This window comes from Cryptotermes secundus, unplaced genomic scaffold (genome assembly GCF_002891405.2).
Source record: "Cryptotermes secundus unplaced genomic scaffold, Csec_1.0 scaffold15, whole genome shotgun sequence".
NCBI classification, from domain to species: domain Eukaryota; kingdom Metazoa; phylum Arthropoda; class Insecta; order Blattodea; family Kalotermitidae; genus Cryptotermes; species Cryptotermes secundus.
Genome location: NW_019721514.1, coordinates 381918 through 395949, shown reverse-complemented (window position 1 = coordinate 395949; position 14032 = coordinate 381918). Strand labels below are relative to the sequence as shown.

The following is a 14032-nucleotide window of genomic DNA, read 5'->3' as shown; positions in this document are numbered from 1 at the left end:
GTATTAGTAAAAGTTTAGCCTACACGTCACTAGTGCATCTGATTCTTGGGGTGGCATGCTTGGATCCTTACAGGAAGGGAGAGAGAATTGCGCTAGACCAGGTGCAAAACATGACAGCTAAATTTGCACATCATAGAAATTATTCATATTGGGAAACATTGATAGAGCACAGAAAGAAAGCTCACATATGTGCTTTCTTCAAAGCGTACCCAGGAGAATGGGTTAGGCTATAGGCGATAGATTGCAAAGGCCATGCTATCTGAGCAGGGTCGATCATGATAGGAAATTTAGGAGCAGAAAGCAAAAGACGGATATTGGAAAATATTCCTTTGTAAACAGGACCATCCAGCCCTGGAACCAACTACCTGCAGATGCTTTAGGGACTCTTCTGTAAGTCCAGTAATTTTAGGAAAAGGGTTAGGAAAGTAATAAATAAGGTGAAGTGAAGGTGTGGGAGAGATCATCCAAAAATGCAGTGAAGTGAAATGAATTGAAGTAAAGTAAATTGTGAGGATGTGGAAGTTATGTAAATGTAGTGAAGTGAAGTGGAGTGGAGTGAAGGTCATGGTGAAAGTGTGGTTGCATAAGATCATGACATTATGTATTCCATTACTGTTACTGTTTATTGTATAGTATATTATTTATATTTATTAATATCAATTTATTTAATTGTATTTGCATTGTATTTTTTGTGTATAGTGTGTCCTTTATTGCTTTTGTAGTTCTGTGTGCTATGTTTTGTATATTTCTCACAATGAATATGAATTTTATTATATTTTTTATTGTTTCTGCTAGATGTGGTTTGACGATGATTACTGTTGCTGTTCGGTGTTATTTCTTGAGATGCACAAAGCTTGATGTATGACATATTTCCCATAGTTTTAATGATAGAATGGCAGAACCAGATTTTCTAGATGCCCCTCATTGAGGTTCGTATCATGACATCTAGTTGCTCAGCAAACTGAAAATCTGGGGGGGAACCACTGCTATAACTTACAGTAGGAGTAACTGACAGCATTGTTTAATGGTTTGGTGGTTGCTTTTTTTTTTTTAAAGCTTGTTTGTTCCTAAAAATGTGTCTAAAAGCAGTAAGTGGAATAGACATCCGGGTATCCACCCTTTATTATGTTGAGGTCAGTGACTTCTTAATTGTTAAATGAACAGGACCCTTTATTCATCAGGGAGGTTTTAATTTTTTATTATAAATCTTGTGGTATGTTGTGTGATGTAAGCAAGATCTTTATAATTCAGGTATCCGCACGGTGCTGCTTGAATCCGAGGATCACGAGTGTCCAGATTGCAAAGAGAAGGATGTCTCACCTGATACACTTATACCAAACCGTTTTCTTCGTAACAACGTGAATAATTTCAAGAATGAGACGGGCTACAACAAACGCAGCATGAGACAGCCCCGATGCTCGTCACACCCCACTCATGGACAGCCCGTACAGGTTATTGGGGCACCACCACCAATGCAGCAGATACCATCTGAATCTTCAGGAACGTTGTGTGAATTCACTGAAGCTTCTGCAGGTTTGTTTGAGTTACTGTGTGTTCAGTCACCTTCTGTCTTACCTGCATTGTGTGCAGATACCTGCCTGCAGAGAATTGGAGAGTTCTAGGAGGCTTGGCCTTAGCTTTGGGTATGTGTGTACAGAGTAATTCAGAATGAAGTAAACACTTTAAAAAATCATAGAAGTTAAATTCTTTGCATAATGTTCATGTAAGTCAAACAGACTGATGGAGAATCTCTTCAAGTTTCTTACAGAGAGACTCACTACAGTGTCCCCAAGTTACACGGGAGACATCAATGCTGAGGGCCCCCCCTGCCCTCGCATGGTGCATGGTTTCATCAGTGACATAGGAATATTTGGAACTCTTTCCCTCGCAGATGTGGTTTTTGTTTTGAAACTGATTTCAGTACATGTAACTCAGTGCCTTTGGTGGATTCTTCTGGTTGTGTTCATGAAACTGCGGTTGCACACTTGTAACAGAATTTTGCTTTACGTACTGAATGACACAGTACCTTCTGCTTTGTAGATGCTGTTTTCATAGGACATGTGGCCATAGTGGATTGGAAGATAAGTGTTTCTTTCCGGTATGTATGATGCCACTGTGAAATGAATGTCTTATTATTAGCATCTGAAAGCATCTGCTTCGTTTTGAATAACCCTCCTTCATCCAGCAGAAGCCAGTCTTTGATATTTTCATGCCTGGTTTCAGTCTCTCCAGCTGCGCTCAACACTGTCTGAAAGTCCTCTTGTTCTAATCACTCTTGCATATAAATGCCTGTTTTTTTTTTTTTAACCCGTTGCCGTGGTTCGACGTGTATGTTTCGTCAGGGATTTAAATCGTCTGGGGGGGTTCGACGTGTATGTTTCATCCAGCTGCACACCTATGTTATAACGCCCATAATAATTGATGGTTTTGCTGTAGATTGTTAGATTTTTCGCTGGCCTGTTGTCAGTAGAACAGAGTATAAATAAGACACGACTTTATCTGCGCCAAGTCATCGTTACATATACCTGTCTTGCAGCAAAGTTCCTGTTGCTTCTGGTAGAGGTTCCTCGTTCAAGCTGTTATGAAAGGCGTGTTTTCTTTGCTTTGAAGATATAAACAGTAGAGACGTGATGTTTATAAATAATATTGCCCTGAACTGGCCACTCTAACACACTCAATTGGAATTCTTAGAATAAAGGATGTCCATAAGTTTTTTCTCGCATGATCCATTGATTTCGCACAGTACAAAGGCCCAGTTCTTAGAAAAACGCCACAATTTAAGGCAGAACACTGTGGTCACCCCCTGAGACGATACGGATGTGTGTGGGGGAGGGAAAAAGACTCATTATCGCTCCAGTTGACGCCATTTTATCGTACTGACCTTGGTGGTCGTTTCGAGGGATGACCATAAATATTTTTTTGAGCCAGCTAAGCTCTGCTTTCGTTCACTACATACCAGACAGTTCTTAGAATAACTTCATGAATTCTGTGGTCACCCCTACGACATCTACAGCCGCCAAAATGGATGGAATATCAAAGGCATAGCAACAAACCCTTGTTATGATAACTCGTAACGTTGAATTTACTACAGCTGACCTGGCTAGCAATACGACTCACGGAGAGACATTTCTTCTTATATTCCCCCCACGGGGAAGGCAAGGCCGCACAGAAGATGTTTTGTTTACGGAAAAATAGCCAGATGAGAGAGATACGCAGTACTGGTATGGTGATGTGAGTCAGCGCTGTGTATAGTAGAATGCTTCAATGCGTGCAACACTCCGCTCAAATTCTGAACCACCACCGAGATACCGGGCACTCATATTATAAGGCAAAGTTATAAAACAATCTTTTAAGATCATTTTAGTGACAGTTTCATGCTTCAAGGCGTACGATACACTGCTCAAATTCTAAACCAACTGCTTCCATTGCCGAGATAACGGGCGCTCATATTATAAGGCAAGGTTATAAAACCACAATTTAAGATCATTTTATTGAAAGTTTCATGATCCTATCTCATAGAATTTAAGAACAATGATGAATAAATCATTTTCGAGCAAAATTTAAATGGCCGGCTGAATATATTACCGCCGGAGAGACGGCCGCGGAATTTAAATCACCGCGCAAAAGGGTTAAAGTATGTATTCATATGTGAACAGAATTTTTCATCTTCCATATTTAATGGTATTATCCGACATCTGGATTAACTGTAACCAGATTAGTGAGCATTTACTGTACTTCCGCACTGTACAGCATTTAGTAATTGCGTTGAACCATTGTGTCATCTTGTTGCTGTATTATGACACTGGCTGTAAGCATCCTGTGTACCGTTATACACAGTGTTCCTCAGAACATTGCAAACAAGTTAGCAAGTGTATGCATGGCATCATTTTGGTACATTTCATTTTGTGTAATATGTCAAAAACACTTAAAATATTTATGTGAAAATTATGTTGAGCAAAGAAAAAATTGTTTCAAAATGTTTTTGGCAATAACAGATAATAGCTGGTTACACTTGAGATGCATTCAGAAGTGCACAAAAGTCTCCTTCTGTAGTTGACTGTAGCAAAAACGGAATGTATGACTACGTTTTTGTAAAGCTGGTATGTCTTAGAGAACCATCAGTTTCCCAGCTGTTATGTATGGGCTGACAGGAATATTAAGTTCTTCACTTAGCATATCACTGCTGTATTCATCATCTGCATCACATGGGAATATATCTAGTTTCTTCAATCCATACGGCTGTGGGTCGGCTGAACATAAAAGCATTCCACTAACATGTGACACACCATAATATGTAAATGACATTCATTCCTCAAGAAATTCAAATAATGACTTCCAGAAGAAGACAGTCAAAATATTCACGAATGCATTGGCACAAAATACAGTGGCTGATAACAACATGTGATTGGAGAAAGGCTGAAGAAGCTTTGTCAATCATATATCAACATTCGTCCGTGGAAGTACTGTCACCATGTCGATTATATATCGACATGGTGACAAACGGAAATGGTTAATGCTAGGGATTAAGTTAGGATATGTTAAGCTTAGCCCTCTGCACGCGCTATACTGACGAGGTTGGTTGGGGTACTTGAAGCTCCTACAGTCAAAGAAATGGGCCTGCAGTTAATGCATCGTTTCTGTCAGTAGATGGCATTAAGCGTGCATACCCATGGTTAGAGGAGGAGTAGCTTTCATGTGAAATGTATCTGTTGTTTGAAAGTTGTGTGAGGAAAGTACTGCCTTTTTATCTGTGTGGCTGCATATACTTTCCCCAAGCAGCCTTTGTATTTTTAGCAGGTAGTTGTATGGGTAGTCTTGGCTCTCCTGTATAGGTATTCCGTACTGAAATGTAATTATTTTATTGAATTGTTGATCAGTATTACAGTGAACTTGGTGATGAGCCAGTGATGAAGCTGGGCTAATCAGGATATCAGTTCTTCATAAAAGTAAATGAACATTACTGTGCCATTGGTCCTGTTGCTCTGTTACTTAGGTGATACTATTAGTTTCGTGAAACTGGCTGTCAATTCGATGCCAAAGAGTGCTGTGGCACAGGTAGGTTTGAAAGTTTGTGACTGAATTGTCCAGACTGAAGAGTAAGTAGTTGGTTCTTGTCACAGTTGGTTCCCTAATGAGAGTGACTGTGGATGTCCTCCTGTTGTGTTTCAGGTGACATGCAAGGAGTGAAGGTGGAAGTGATTACATCAACTGGTATCGCTGTTCACCCACCACGTCTGCACCATCCGGTGCCCAGTACAATTCCTGTGTTGGGATCATCACACGTGGAACGTGGGCCTGTGATTCGACAGCCTCTCCAGACACAACCACAGTCAGTGCCACCTGCAGCTGTGCCGTCATCTTCGGGATCTCATGGACCTCCAGGTATTTGTCATTATTTGAAATGTGTCTAAAGAGTAGCGCTTAAATGGCTGAGCCCTTGGTCCTACTCACATAGTAGTAATTGCTATGGGGATGTGTTATGTAAGACTAAAGTGTCATATATTACATATTCTCAGGTAATTGGTAAAGCAGTGATATATCAGGCAGTGTGGTTAAAGATAAGTTATGTTTACAGTGTATATATTTGTATTGAAAAGTGTGTAGAAGGTGGAGTCAGTTTAAATTTGCGCAAAAGCAAGAACTTATTGCAGTTCTCATGATGGCATGTATTAAGGTTGCTGGGCTTTGAGATGTGACGCAGTGTGGTTTGGTAGATAGGTAGCAGTTATGCATCATGCAAAACATCAAGATTGTTGAATTGTTTATACATTTGTTTCTGAATCAGTGCAACATGGAGGACCTCCGTTGCTGCTGCCAGATGCTGGACATGCGGCTGCACCAGTTCGCATTCAGGATCCCCAGAGAGGACCTCCTGTACGTCCACAGGGACATCCACATTTGCAACTTGTTCCTCAACCTCCAGGTGAGTTCTGTTCAGTCTTCAGTTTCATCCTTTAATTAATAGAGACTGACAAGACACATGGATGAGTCACAAACTGGATGATCATGCATGGGTAATTGGGAATATGCAGCATTGTGGTCTAGTGGGTTATGACGCTAGTCTGGTGTGTGATTACCAGTGTTTGGCAGGAATAGTGATATCCACCTACCACGCTACATGGTGTGATAAGATGACAGGATTTAAAATTTCCATGGTAACCTCAGATTCAATTTAACCCCTATCACTTGGATATTAGGACTTTAAACTTTTTCCTAGCACAGGGTTGACAGTGGCCATATTGTAGTTTTGTGGGTAACAGTTTATAATCATGAAATAGGGGATTTAAAATCTGTTTTCAACAGTGCTGGCAGCCATACTTCAACTTCGGGTTAACAGTATTACTACTGAAAAAATGGTACACTTAATGTCTTTGCAGTTTCGGCGAGTTATCTCACAGAGATATGTGTTTCATCTGTAGGGTTTATCACTTACTCAGATATCTCACATGAACATGAAAAGAATGCCAAATTTTAGTTGTGTTGTGTTGGTTCCTTGACGACCACCAAAAAGTGTTTAAATTATAAATGTAGAAGACTTCCAATGTTTTGTCAATTATGATGAAAAGGAACTTCTTTGAAAAATAGGTTAAGGAGTAATACATTAATTTCAATAAGTGTTGATATACAATACACATACTGTCTTGCATTTGATATCCCTACAGATATACATGGACACATCTAAACACTTCCATCCTAAATTTTATATATCGGGTTGTGCTTGGCTTTTGAAACGTTAGTGCAGTATATCTTACTTGGCCAGCAGAATATAGTAGTAACATTTACCTAGTTTTGGAGCAGTTGTTTTTGGCTTGTCTTGATTTCAGCATTTTTAGTCTATGGGTGTTTCGCTATACACCATTGTACTGTTCTCTTCCTGTACCCACCAACTTGCTTCTAACAGTACACACCATTTTTCCCACACACAAATGCTGCATGCTGCTTCTAAGCTCACATTCAACTGAACCAAATCGGTCCACTCGCTGACCCACTTTCCTCACACTGCATTGCTGAATGTTGCTACCAGAGTTTTGTGCTTGTTAAAACTTCGAGAATGTTCCAGGTCTAATGCTAATGGATGATTCAACACATTTCTTGGAAAGAGAATAATAAAGAAGAATGGGGATTGTTGAAGCTTGGAGAATGAGGTGTGAGTTGCTAGCACATGCCCCCCCCCCTCCCATTTGGTCCACACAGTGATATATACAGGCTGTGGTTTTAGGCTCAGTCACTGTGTTGCTTGTGAGGAGAAGTGTGGGGAGAAGCGATGGGCCAGTGGCAGGGATGGAAAGTGATGCACTGAACTAAGGCTATGTTGTCATTCATATGAACCCTACTTTCCTTATCGCTGTTAGTGGAATCGATTGCATCCACTACACATTGTGCTGAGAATGGCAGGGTCTGGTGGTATGGACTGTAGTTGCTTTATCATATCATATTAACAGTTTACATGGTTCGATACTAGATACGTTGTACTTAACCCAACTACTTGAGTTTTAATACCTCACATGAAGCATGCTAAAGAAGTAATGTGACATTCATTTTGTTTACATCTTTATTTCAAGTTCTAAAGTACCAGGCAAGTTGGCATGGGGTTAATGCTGCAAACTCTGGTCAGGAAAATCTCATTTGAATCTTAACCTAACACCAGCTCTTCCTGACTTTATGTTTGTTGTGGATTTCCTCAGGGTTCCTAGGCAAATGGTATGATAGTACATTGATAGGGCCACGGCTGTTCTCTTCCAGGTTTCTTACTAGGTCTTCATCCTACTGTTCAGTGCTATATAATTTTGATACTAACAGCATTATCAAATAAATCACCATCAAAAACACCAACAACAACGACAACGGATGTTAAAGTGAATTTTTCCTAATGGATCCATTTCATTATTGTCTCACCACCTAAACCATTTGCTGTGAAACCTCTAGTTGACTTGCATGTTGAACTTAGAAAAATTAATCCTAATTTGATTGATTTATGCTTGTTGAAGTTGAATGTTAAGTGAGGGAGAACTTTAAATTAAGGAACATTAGATGGGGTACGCCACTGTATTTACTTAAAATGATGTGCAGGATGCTAAAGTTGATTTCTACAGAAGAAATCTTCAGGGCTATATTTCTGAGCTACTTGTTTTTCCACGGAGTGCTTTAGCTAAAGTTATGAAATTGTAATTTCCAACTGCAAGCTTGTATGACACACTGCTTGGGTGTTTGGATTTCGTTCTCTTGGGCATATGGCATGTATGGAAGAGGAGTGTGTACAGAAATACCTGAAGGAAAGAGACCAATAGGAAGGCCCAGGCATAGGTGGTAGGATAATATAAAAATGGTAAAAAGGTTGAAAAAGGAGGTGGTAAAGTTATCCCTATGCTAAGTTTATTAGGCAGTATGCCATGAAGTTATGGAGGGGGAGTGTAAGTATAGCTCCACTCTTCTTGATCTTGTCACTAGATGGATGTGAGTGGTCAGCTTCACGCTCTGGCTGCTTTACTGGTGGGGAAAGATTCCTCAGTACCTACTGGCTAAGAGACTGGGTGGGCCCCAAAACCAATTTAGATGTTGTGGAGTATAGAAAAGTCTCTTGCACTGGCCAGGATTCAAACCCTAGCTGTTCATCTGTTAGCCTGTTTCTGTATTGATTGGGCTAACTCAGCTCCTGATATCAAAATGCGTCATAAGCAGATAGGACAGGAGGGTGGAATGCTTTCATCTGACTCAGATAGGGCCAAGTGGTCGGCTGTTGTGAACACAGTGATGAAGCTTTGGGTTCTATAAAATGCTGGAAATTTCTTGAGTGGCTAAGCAGCTGTTGGTTTCTCAAGAAGGGCTCAGCTCCATGCAGTTAGCTAATTCATGTTGATGTATGTATGCAGTGCTGATTGCTTTAGTAGTATTGTGGATATATGTGGGGGGGTACAGAATGAATACAGGACTGAAAGTTTGCAAATAATGTATGAGCATTAATGTTTTCTTAAGGCACCTCTGAAAGTGTTCTCTCGTGTGCATGCTGTTGTGTAGGTGTTTCTGGGCCTCCTGTAGCCATGCAAGGCAGTGGAGCCCCTCCTGGTGTTCCAGGAGTGCCTCTGTCTCTTGGGGTAATGCCTCCAGGCCATGATATGGCACCACTTCAGCCATCACAAGGACAACATCCGCCACCAGCAGCTCAGCAGCCCCAGCATATGCCTGGGATACATCCTGTACAGCCATCAGGGTGAGTGATTGATTGATTAAGGTGGAATTGATGGTTTTTTTTTTTTTTTGGTAGCAAGAGCTATCTGCTCTTGGAACAGTGGTTCGTCTATCATCAGTTGGTAATGTAGGCCATTATATCATCAATATCATAAAAATTTTATTTTCGGCCTATGTTTGATATTCATGAACCACAACTGGGAAATTGAAACACACTTCCAGAGGATTTTTCTTCCATGAAGTTGCCTACACAAGGTACAGTGTACCCTGGTTTATAGAGTAGATGGATTATGTATGTGAGGCAATATGCATTGCCACATGAATATTATCACAGTGTTTGTTGTCATCTGTCAACATTTGTATGGAACAAACAACAAAAGCACAACACACAAGATAGTGAAGGAGTGCTCCAACAAAGGAGAATGGGCGTGACTGACGTAGTGAGGGGCGACGTAGCGATGTGGTATCCTGAACAATTTTAATATTTTAACATTTGACAAGGTATATGATAGATACATATTTTAGTTATTTTAATGTGTGAACATGGCATGCAATGAACTGGTTTGACGTGGATAAGTAAGCACCTGAAGATGGCATTATTATGCCGAAACATGTAGTGCGAGGGAGAGAAGGAGTTAAATGAGTGTATGCACTGCAAGACGGATTAAATAAATCATGGACTTAAATCAGTGCAACAGGAGGCTAAAATATAACATTTGTATGGAAGATGGGGCTTTCAAGCTTGTGTTATATTCAGTGGGTTGATCTCTATAAACATTTTTATCTTAACCTTTAATTTGAATGTAATAGGAATCAAATTAAAACTTCTTCTTTTAGTATTGACCGCCTCTGTGGTCTAGTAGTTAAGAGTTCCTGACTACAAATCCAGAGGTCTGGGTTTGATTCCCGGCTCTGCCAGATTTTCTGAGAAGTAGTGGGTCTGGAACAGTGTCCACTCAGCCTCGTGAGGATAATTGGGGAACTATTTCAAGGAAATAGCGGCTCTGGTCTAGAAAACCGATATTAACCATTGTGGGGATATGTTGTGCTGACCACACAACACCTTCTATCTGCTAAAGTTGGCACTAACTTCGCCGACAAGCGGCGGTTGCTCAGTCGATATATTTCGCTTGCGGACTAAAACTACCTAGTTTTGTTTTTAGTTTAGTTCTTTTAGTGTTTTTCTTCAGTAGATGTACAGTGGTGTGGGATTTGAGGTTTTCGTAGCACTGGTTATGAAGGAGGCTATCTTCTGTGGTATTATGTTGTGTAGAGCAGCAGAGCCCGCTTGCTGCCTGCTTCACACTGGTTTTCTTTCTTCACTTATTCTTCAACCCTGAAGATGGAAGCAACATGTGCCTCTGAAATGTCATTTAGTGTTTAACAGACTACATGGCATTATATCCCAGTAGATAGAACTCAGTTTATTTGGTATCCAAGCATCCAGAATTCTCATGCCACCAGCAAACATTTCAGCATAAACTGCTGTTTCTATAAAATGACTCCAAAAAAAGTTACAATGTGGATATGTTCGCCCACTGCACAGTAGTTCTCCCAGCCATCACTGGCAGTGCTACCTGTCGTCCTCCCACATGCATTTCAGTATGGTACAGGGTAGTTGGATTTCTGATCTCATGACAGTGTGTCGGTCTGCTCTGTTGCATAGGAATACTCCCACACTAGGACTAAAATGAAAACATTTTGTTTTGACTCTGTGTTGGGTTTTAGTAAGAGTTTTTGTCATGCATCCAATAATCTTAAGAATCTGACAGGCTCCCAATTTCCATACATACCAGATAATGAGTAGAGTGCTGTAATAGTGTGCTTCAACTGTAATATAACTTCATCTTCAGTTATAGTTTATTTTCTCCCCTCAATAATATTAGTCTGAGGTAAAGGTAAAGTTGTCCCTGTGCTTAACTAATTAAGCGAACGCCATGAAGGCGTATGGGGGAGAGGATGTATAGATATACAATTTCTTGACCTCGGCACTAACTGGAGGTGAGTGGTGACCTTGACGCCCCTGCCGTTTTGCCCCTGGGGAAAGAGCCCCCAATAGCCGTTGGATAGGAGGTTGGGTGGACCCCAGTGCCAGTCTGGACAATGTGGAGAAGAGAAAATTCTTGACCTTACTGGCACTCGAACTCCAACCCTTTGGGTGTCCAGCCCATAGCCAGTCACTGTACCGACTGAGCTATCCCAGCTCCTATGTCTGAAGACTGCATAAAACCTGCAGTGCAGTTCCTGTTATAGAGTCAGCATCCTTTTAATCAGTTAAAAGTATTTTGATGAAATGAATGTTTTGCCATTAGACACCCCAAATTTGTTCTTTTTGATTTCCTGCAATTCATAATACCAGTGTGGCAGATCCAAAGATATGCAAGGTGAGAGCAACACTAGCACAACTGTCAGAATGTGGTATAATGATGAAAACAACCATTTGAAGCAGGTAATAAATTGTAGCAGTGACACTAACTGATAATGACAAGCCAGTGTAACTGCAGTATTGAATTAGAGAGGTATGTACGGGTTCACATTACTGAGGTGCAGATGGTGTACGTGCATGGGCGCGGGCAGAGTCAGATTTGGCTTGCACTGCAGTCTTGCATTTGTGATCTCTGTTTAGAGGTACCTACATATAGCACATGCCTTGCCACTGAGAAGCTCTTCATTTTCCCGTAGAATGTTTTGTGTGTTTCATATGATTCCCAGAATGAGCAGTGACTATTTCCCTAAACAGCATTAATCATTTGTTTTTGTAATGAAGATAGAGGGTAGAAGAAAGCAGTCTTCTGGGATTTGGCACCGTGTATATGTGGTGTTAACCGACGTTTCGGAGGAACGTATCGCCCCCATCTTCAGGGTAGAAGAAAAAGTATAAGAAATCTGCAAGCGACAACACCGTGAGAAACGGTAAAGCACCACATATACACGGTGCCAAATCCCAGAAGACTGCTTTCTTCATAGTCACCGCCGTGAAAGCCTCAAATCTTACAAGATAGAGGGTATTTTCTATGAGGTAGGAGCTGATTTCTCATATATTTCACTGAGCTTCAGCTTTCAAATGGTTAATGAATATTCAGAACCTGTTAAGGAGCAGAGGTCATGTATACCGATAGTCCTTGAAAACAGTGTTTCTTGTGTCTGCCAAGTTAATTTATATTTCTGCTTTGTTCAGTCCACGGCGATCAGTGGAGGAGCGTCCTGGCACGCCAACAATTGATGAACACAACCAGGATGTGCAGTCGGCTCCTCTGCCAGATACGTCTGTGCCACCACCCAACTTCCCCCCTGGCGAAGAGCCGCCGTTCACCGCTACAGCCGGACCTGCAGCCATCCCACAACCATCACAGCCAGCAGCACAACCTATCGAGACGCTCGGGGCACGATTCCAACACAGAATGCCAGTCCCGCACTCATACAGGGGTGAACATCCCTATGGACCAGTCAGGTATGCCTGCAGAGTACATAGAATTTTATGGTGGTGTTTTCAGGGGCTTGTGAAATGATGGGACAAGTGCCTCAATGTACATGAGATTATGTTGAGAAATCAAAGCATTTTTCAAATCAGTACTCTTATTTGTTTAAGTTCTATATCCATTTGTAACTGGTGTACAAGCTGGTGTCTTGCTTGGCTTATTTTGCCCTGAAGATGGAAGCGATATGTTCATCCTACACATTTGTTGACTGTCGACAGACTACTCAGCATTTTATCCCAGAAGACTTTACCCCTCATAACCACCACTGTGAAAACCTTGTATCCTATGTAGTGCCACTTGATGCATTCACCTGTTCTTTTGTCTTCTCTTGGGCCACTGAACTGAGAACTAACTTAAGTACTCTGGCTTGCTAACTCACCAGTGGACTGCACTGGCTGCCTGAACACTGACGGACTCACAACTCATAGTGTTCAGGAACTTCATGTCTGCTCTATACTGCACTGAAGTGCGCTGAGCTGAACTCGGCTTACATGAGAGCTTTACAGAGTTATGGTTACCTTTTGGGAAATTTCTGTATAGTTTTTGGATGGCCATTACCATCAGTATCCACTCACCAGTTTCCAGAACAGTGCCAAATAGAGGAAGAGCCTAGATATCTCAGTCAAATGAGAAGCACATGCCGGTCAGGTGACATGGCTTTACTGCTTCCAGCTCCCATGACAGTAACAGTACATTTTTTATTTGTTTCATTCTGGTCTGTCACACTAATAATATTATAAAAAGATAAAACAGTTCCATCCAGTATGACTGGTGAAGATTTTTCTTATTTCAATTCTTCATGCCCTTACATGTTTCGGTCCTTAGAGCCCATCATCAGAGGGACATCGATACAGTTTGGAAACCACTATTACAATAGGTGTTCTGAGTGTTAAAATATATATACATACAATGCTGACAATACACAAATGGATACAAAATCCAAAGTTTTCACAACTACAGCTGCTGTCTTGATATATTATTATTATTATTTTTTAATTTTGTTAGTTAAGTTAGAATTTATAAACCAAATAGGTTCATGTCCTCTCTCTTATCACCTCTCCTGACAAGGGCCGAAGTTGTGCCGCCTGTCTTTCTTGAGAAGAAGGTTTTGCAAATCTATTATGGGTATTGTAATATTTCAGCAACCCTATTGTTGTTTTTTTAAGGAGTTTTGTTTTGTCCTACCTTTGATGTCCTATGGTTGTTCGTGGCGTGCTGTGTTGTTCTTATTGTTATAGGTTGTGTTGTGCTGCGTATTTATATTTCTTGTGGGTGTGTACTGATGTTGTATTATGAGGTCGAAGATGTTATATTGGTTATTACTTTCCTTTGTGTGTTTTTGTTCTCCTATCAATTTGTTGAGTTTA

The 14032-nt window shown here is 40.8% G+C and overlaps 1 protein-coding gene across 5 annotated transcripts in view; it reads left to right on the top strand.

Annotated features, from left to right (window-relative positions):
* Positions 1–14032, top strand: part of LOC111875389 (E3 ubiquitin-protein ligase RBBP6) — a 90498-nt gene that overhangs the window by 24190 nt on the left and 52276 nt on the right. For all 5 annotated transcript variants that reach the window (XM_023871610.2, XM_023871608.2, XM_023871611.2 and 2 more), the window contains 5 exons: positions 1252–1533; positions 5170–5382; positions 5786–5923; positions 9016–9208; positions 12365–12637. In XM_023871610.2, coding sequence (XP_023727378.1) covers positions 1252–1533; positions 5170–5382; positions 5786–5923; positions 9016–9208; positions 12365–12637 — 1099 coding nt within the window. The remainder of the gene's footprint in view (positions 1–1251; positions 1534–5169; positions 5383–5785; positions 5924–9015; positions 9209–12364; positions 12638–14032) is intronic.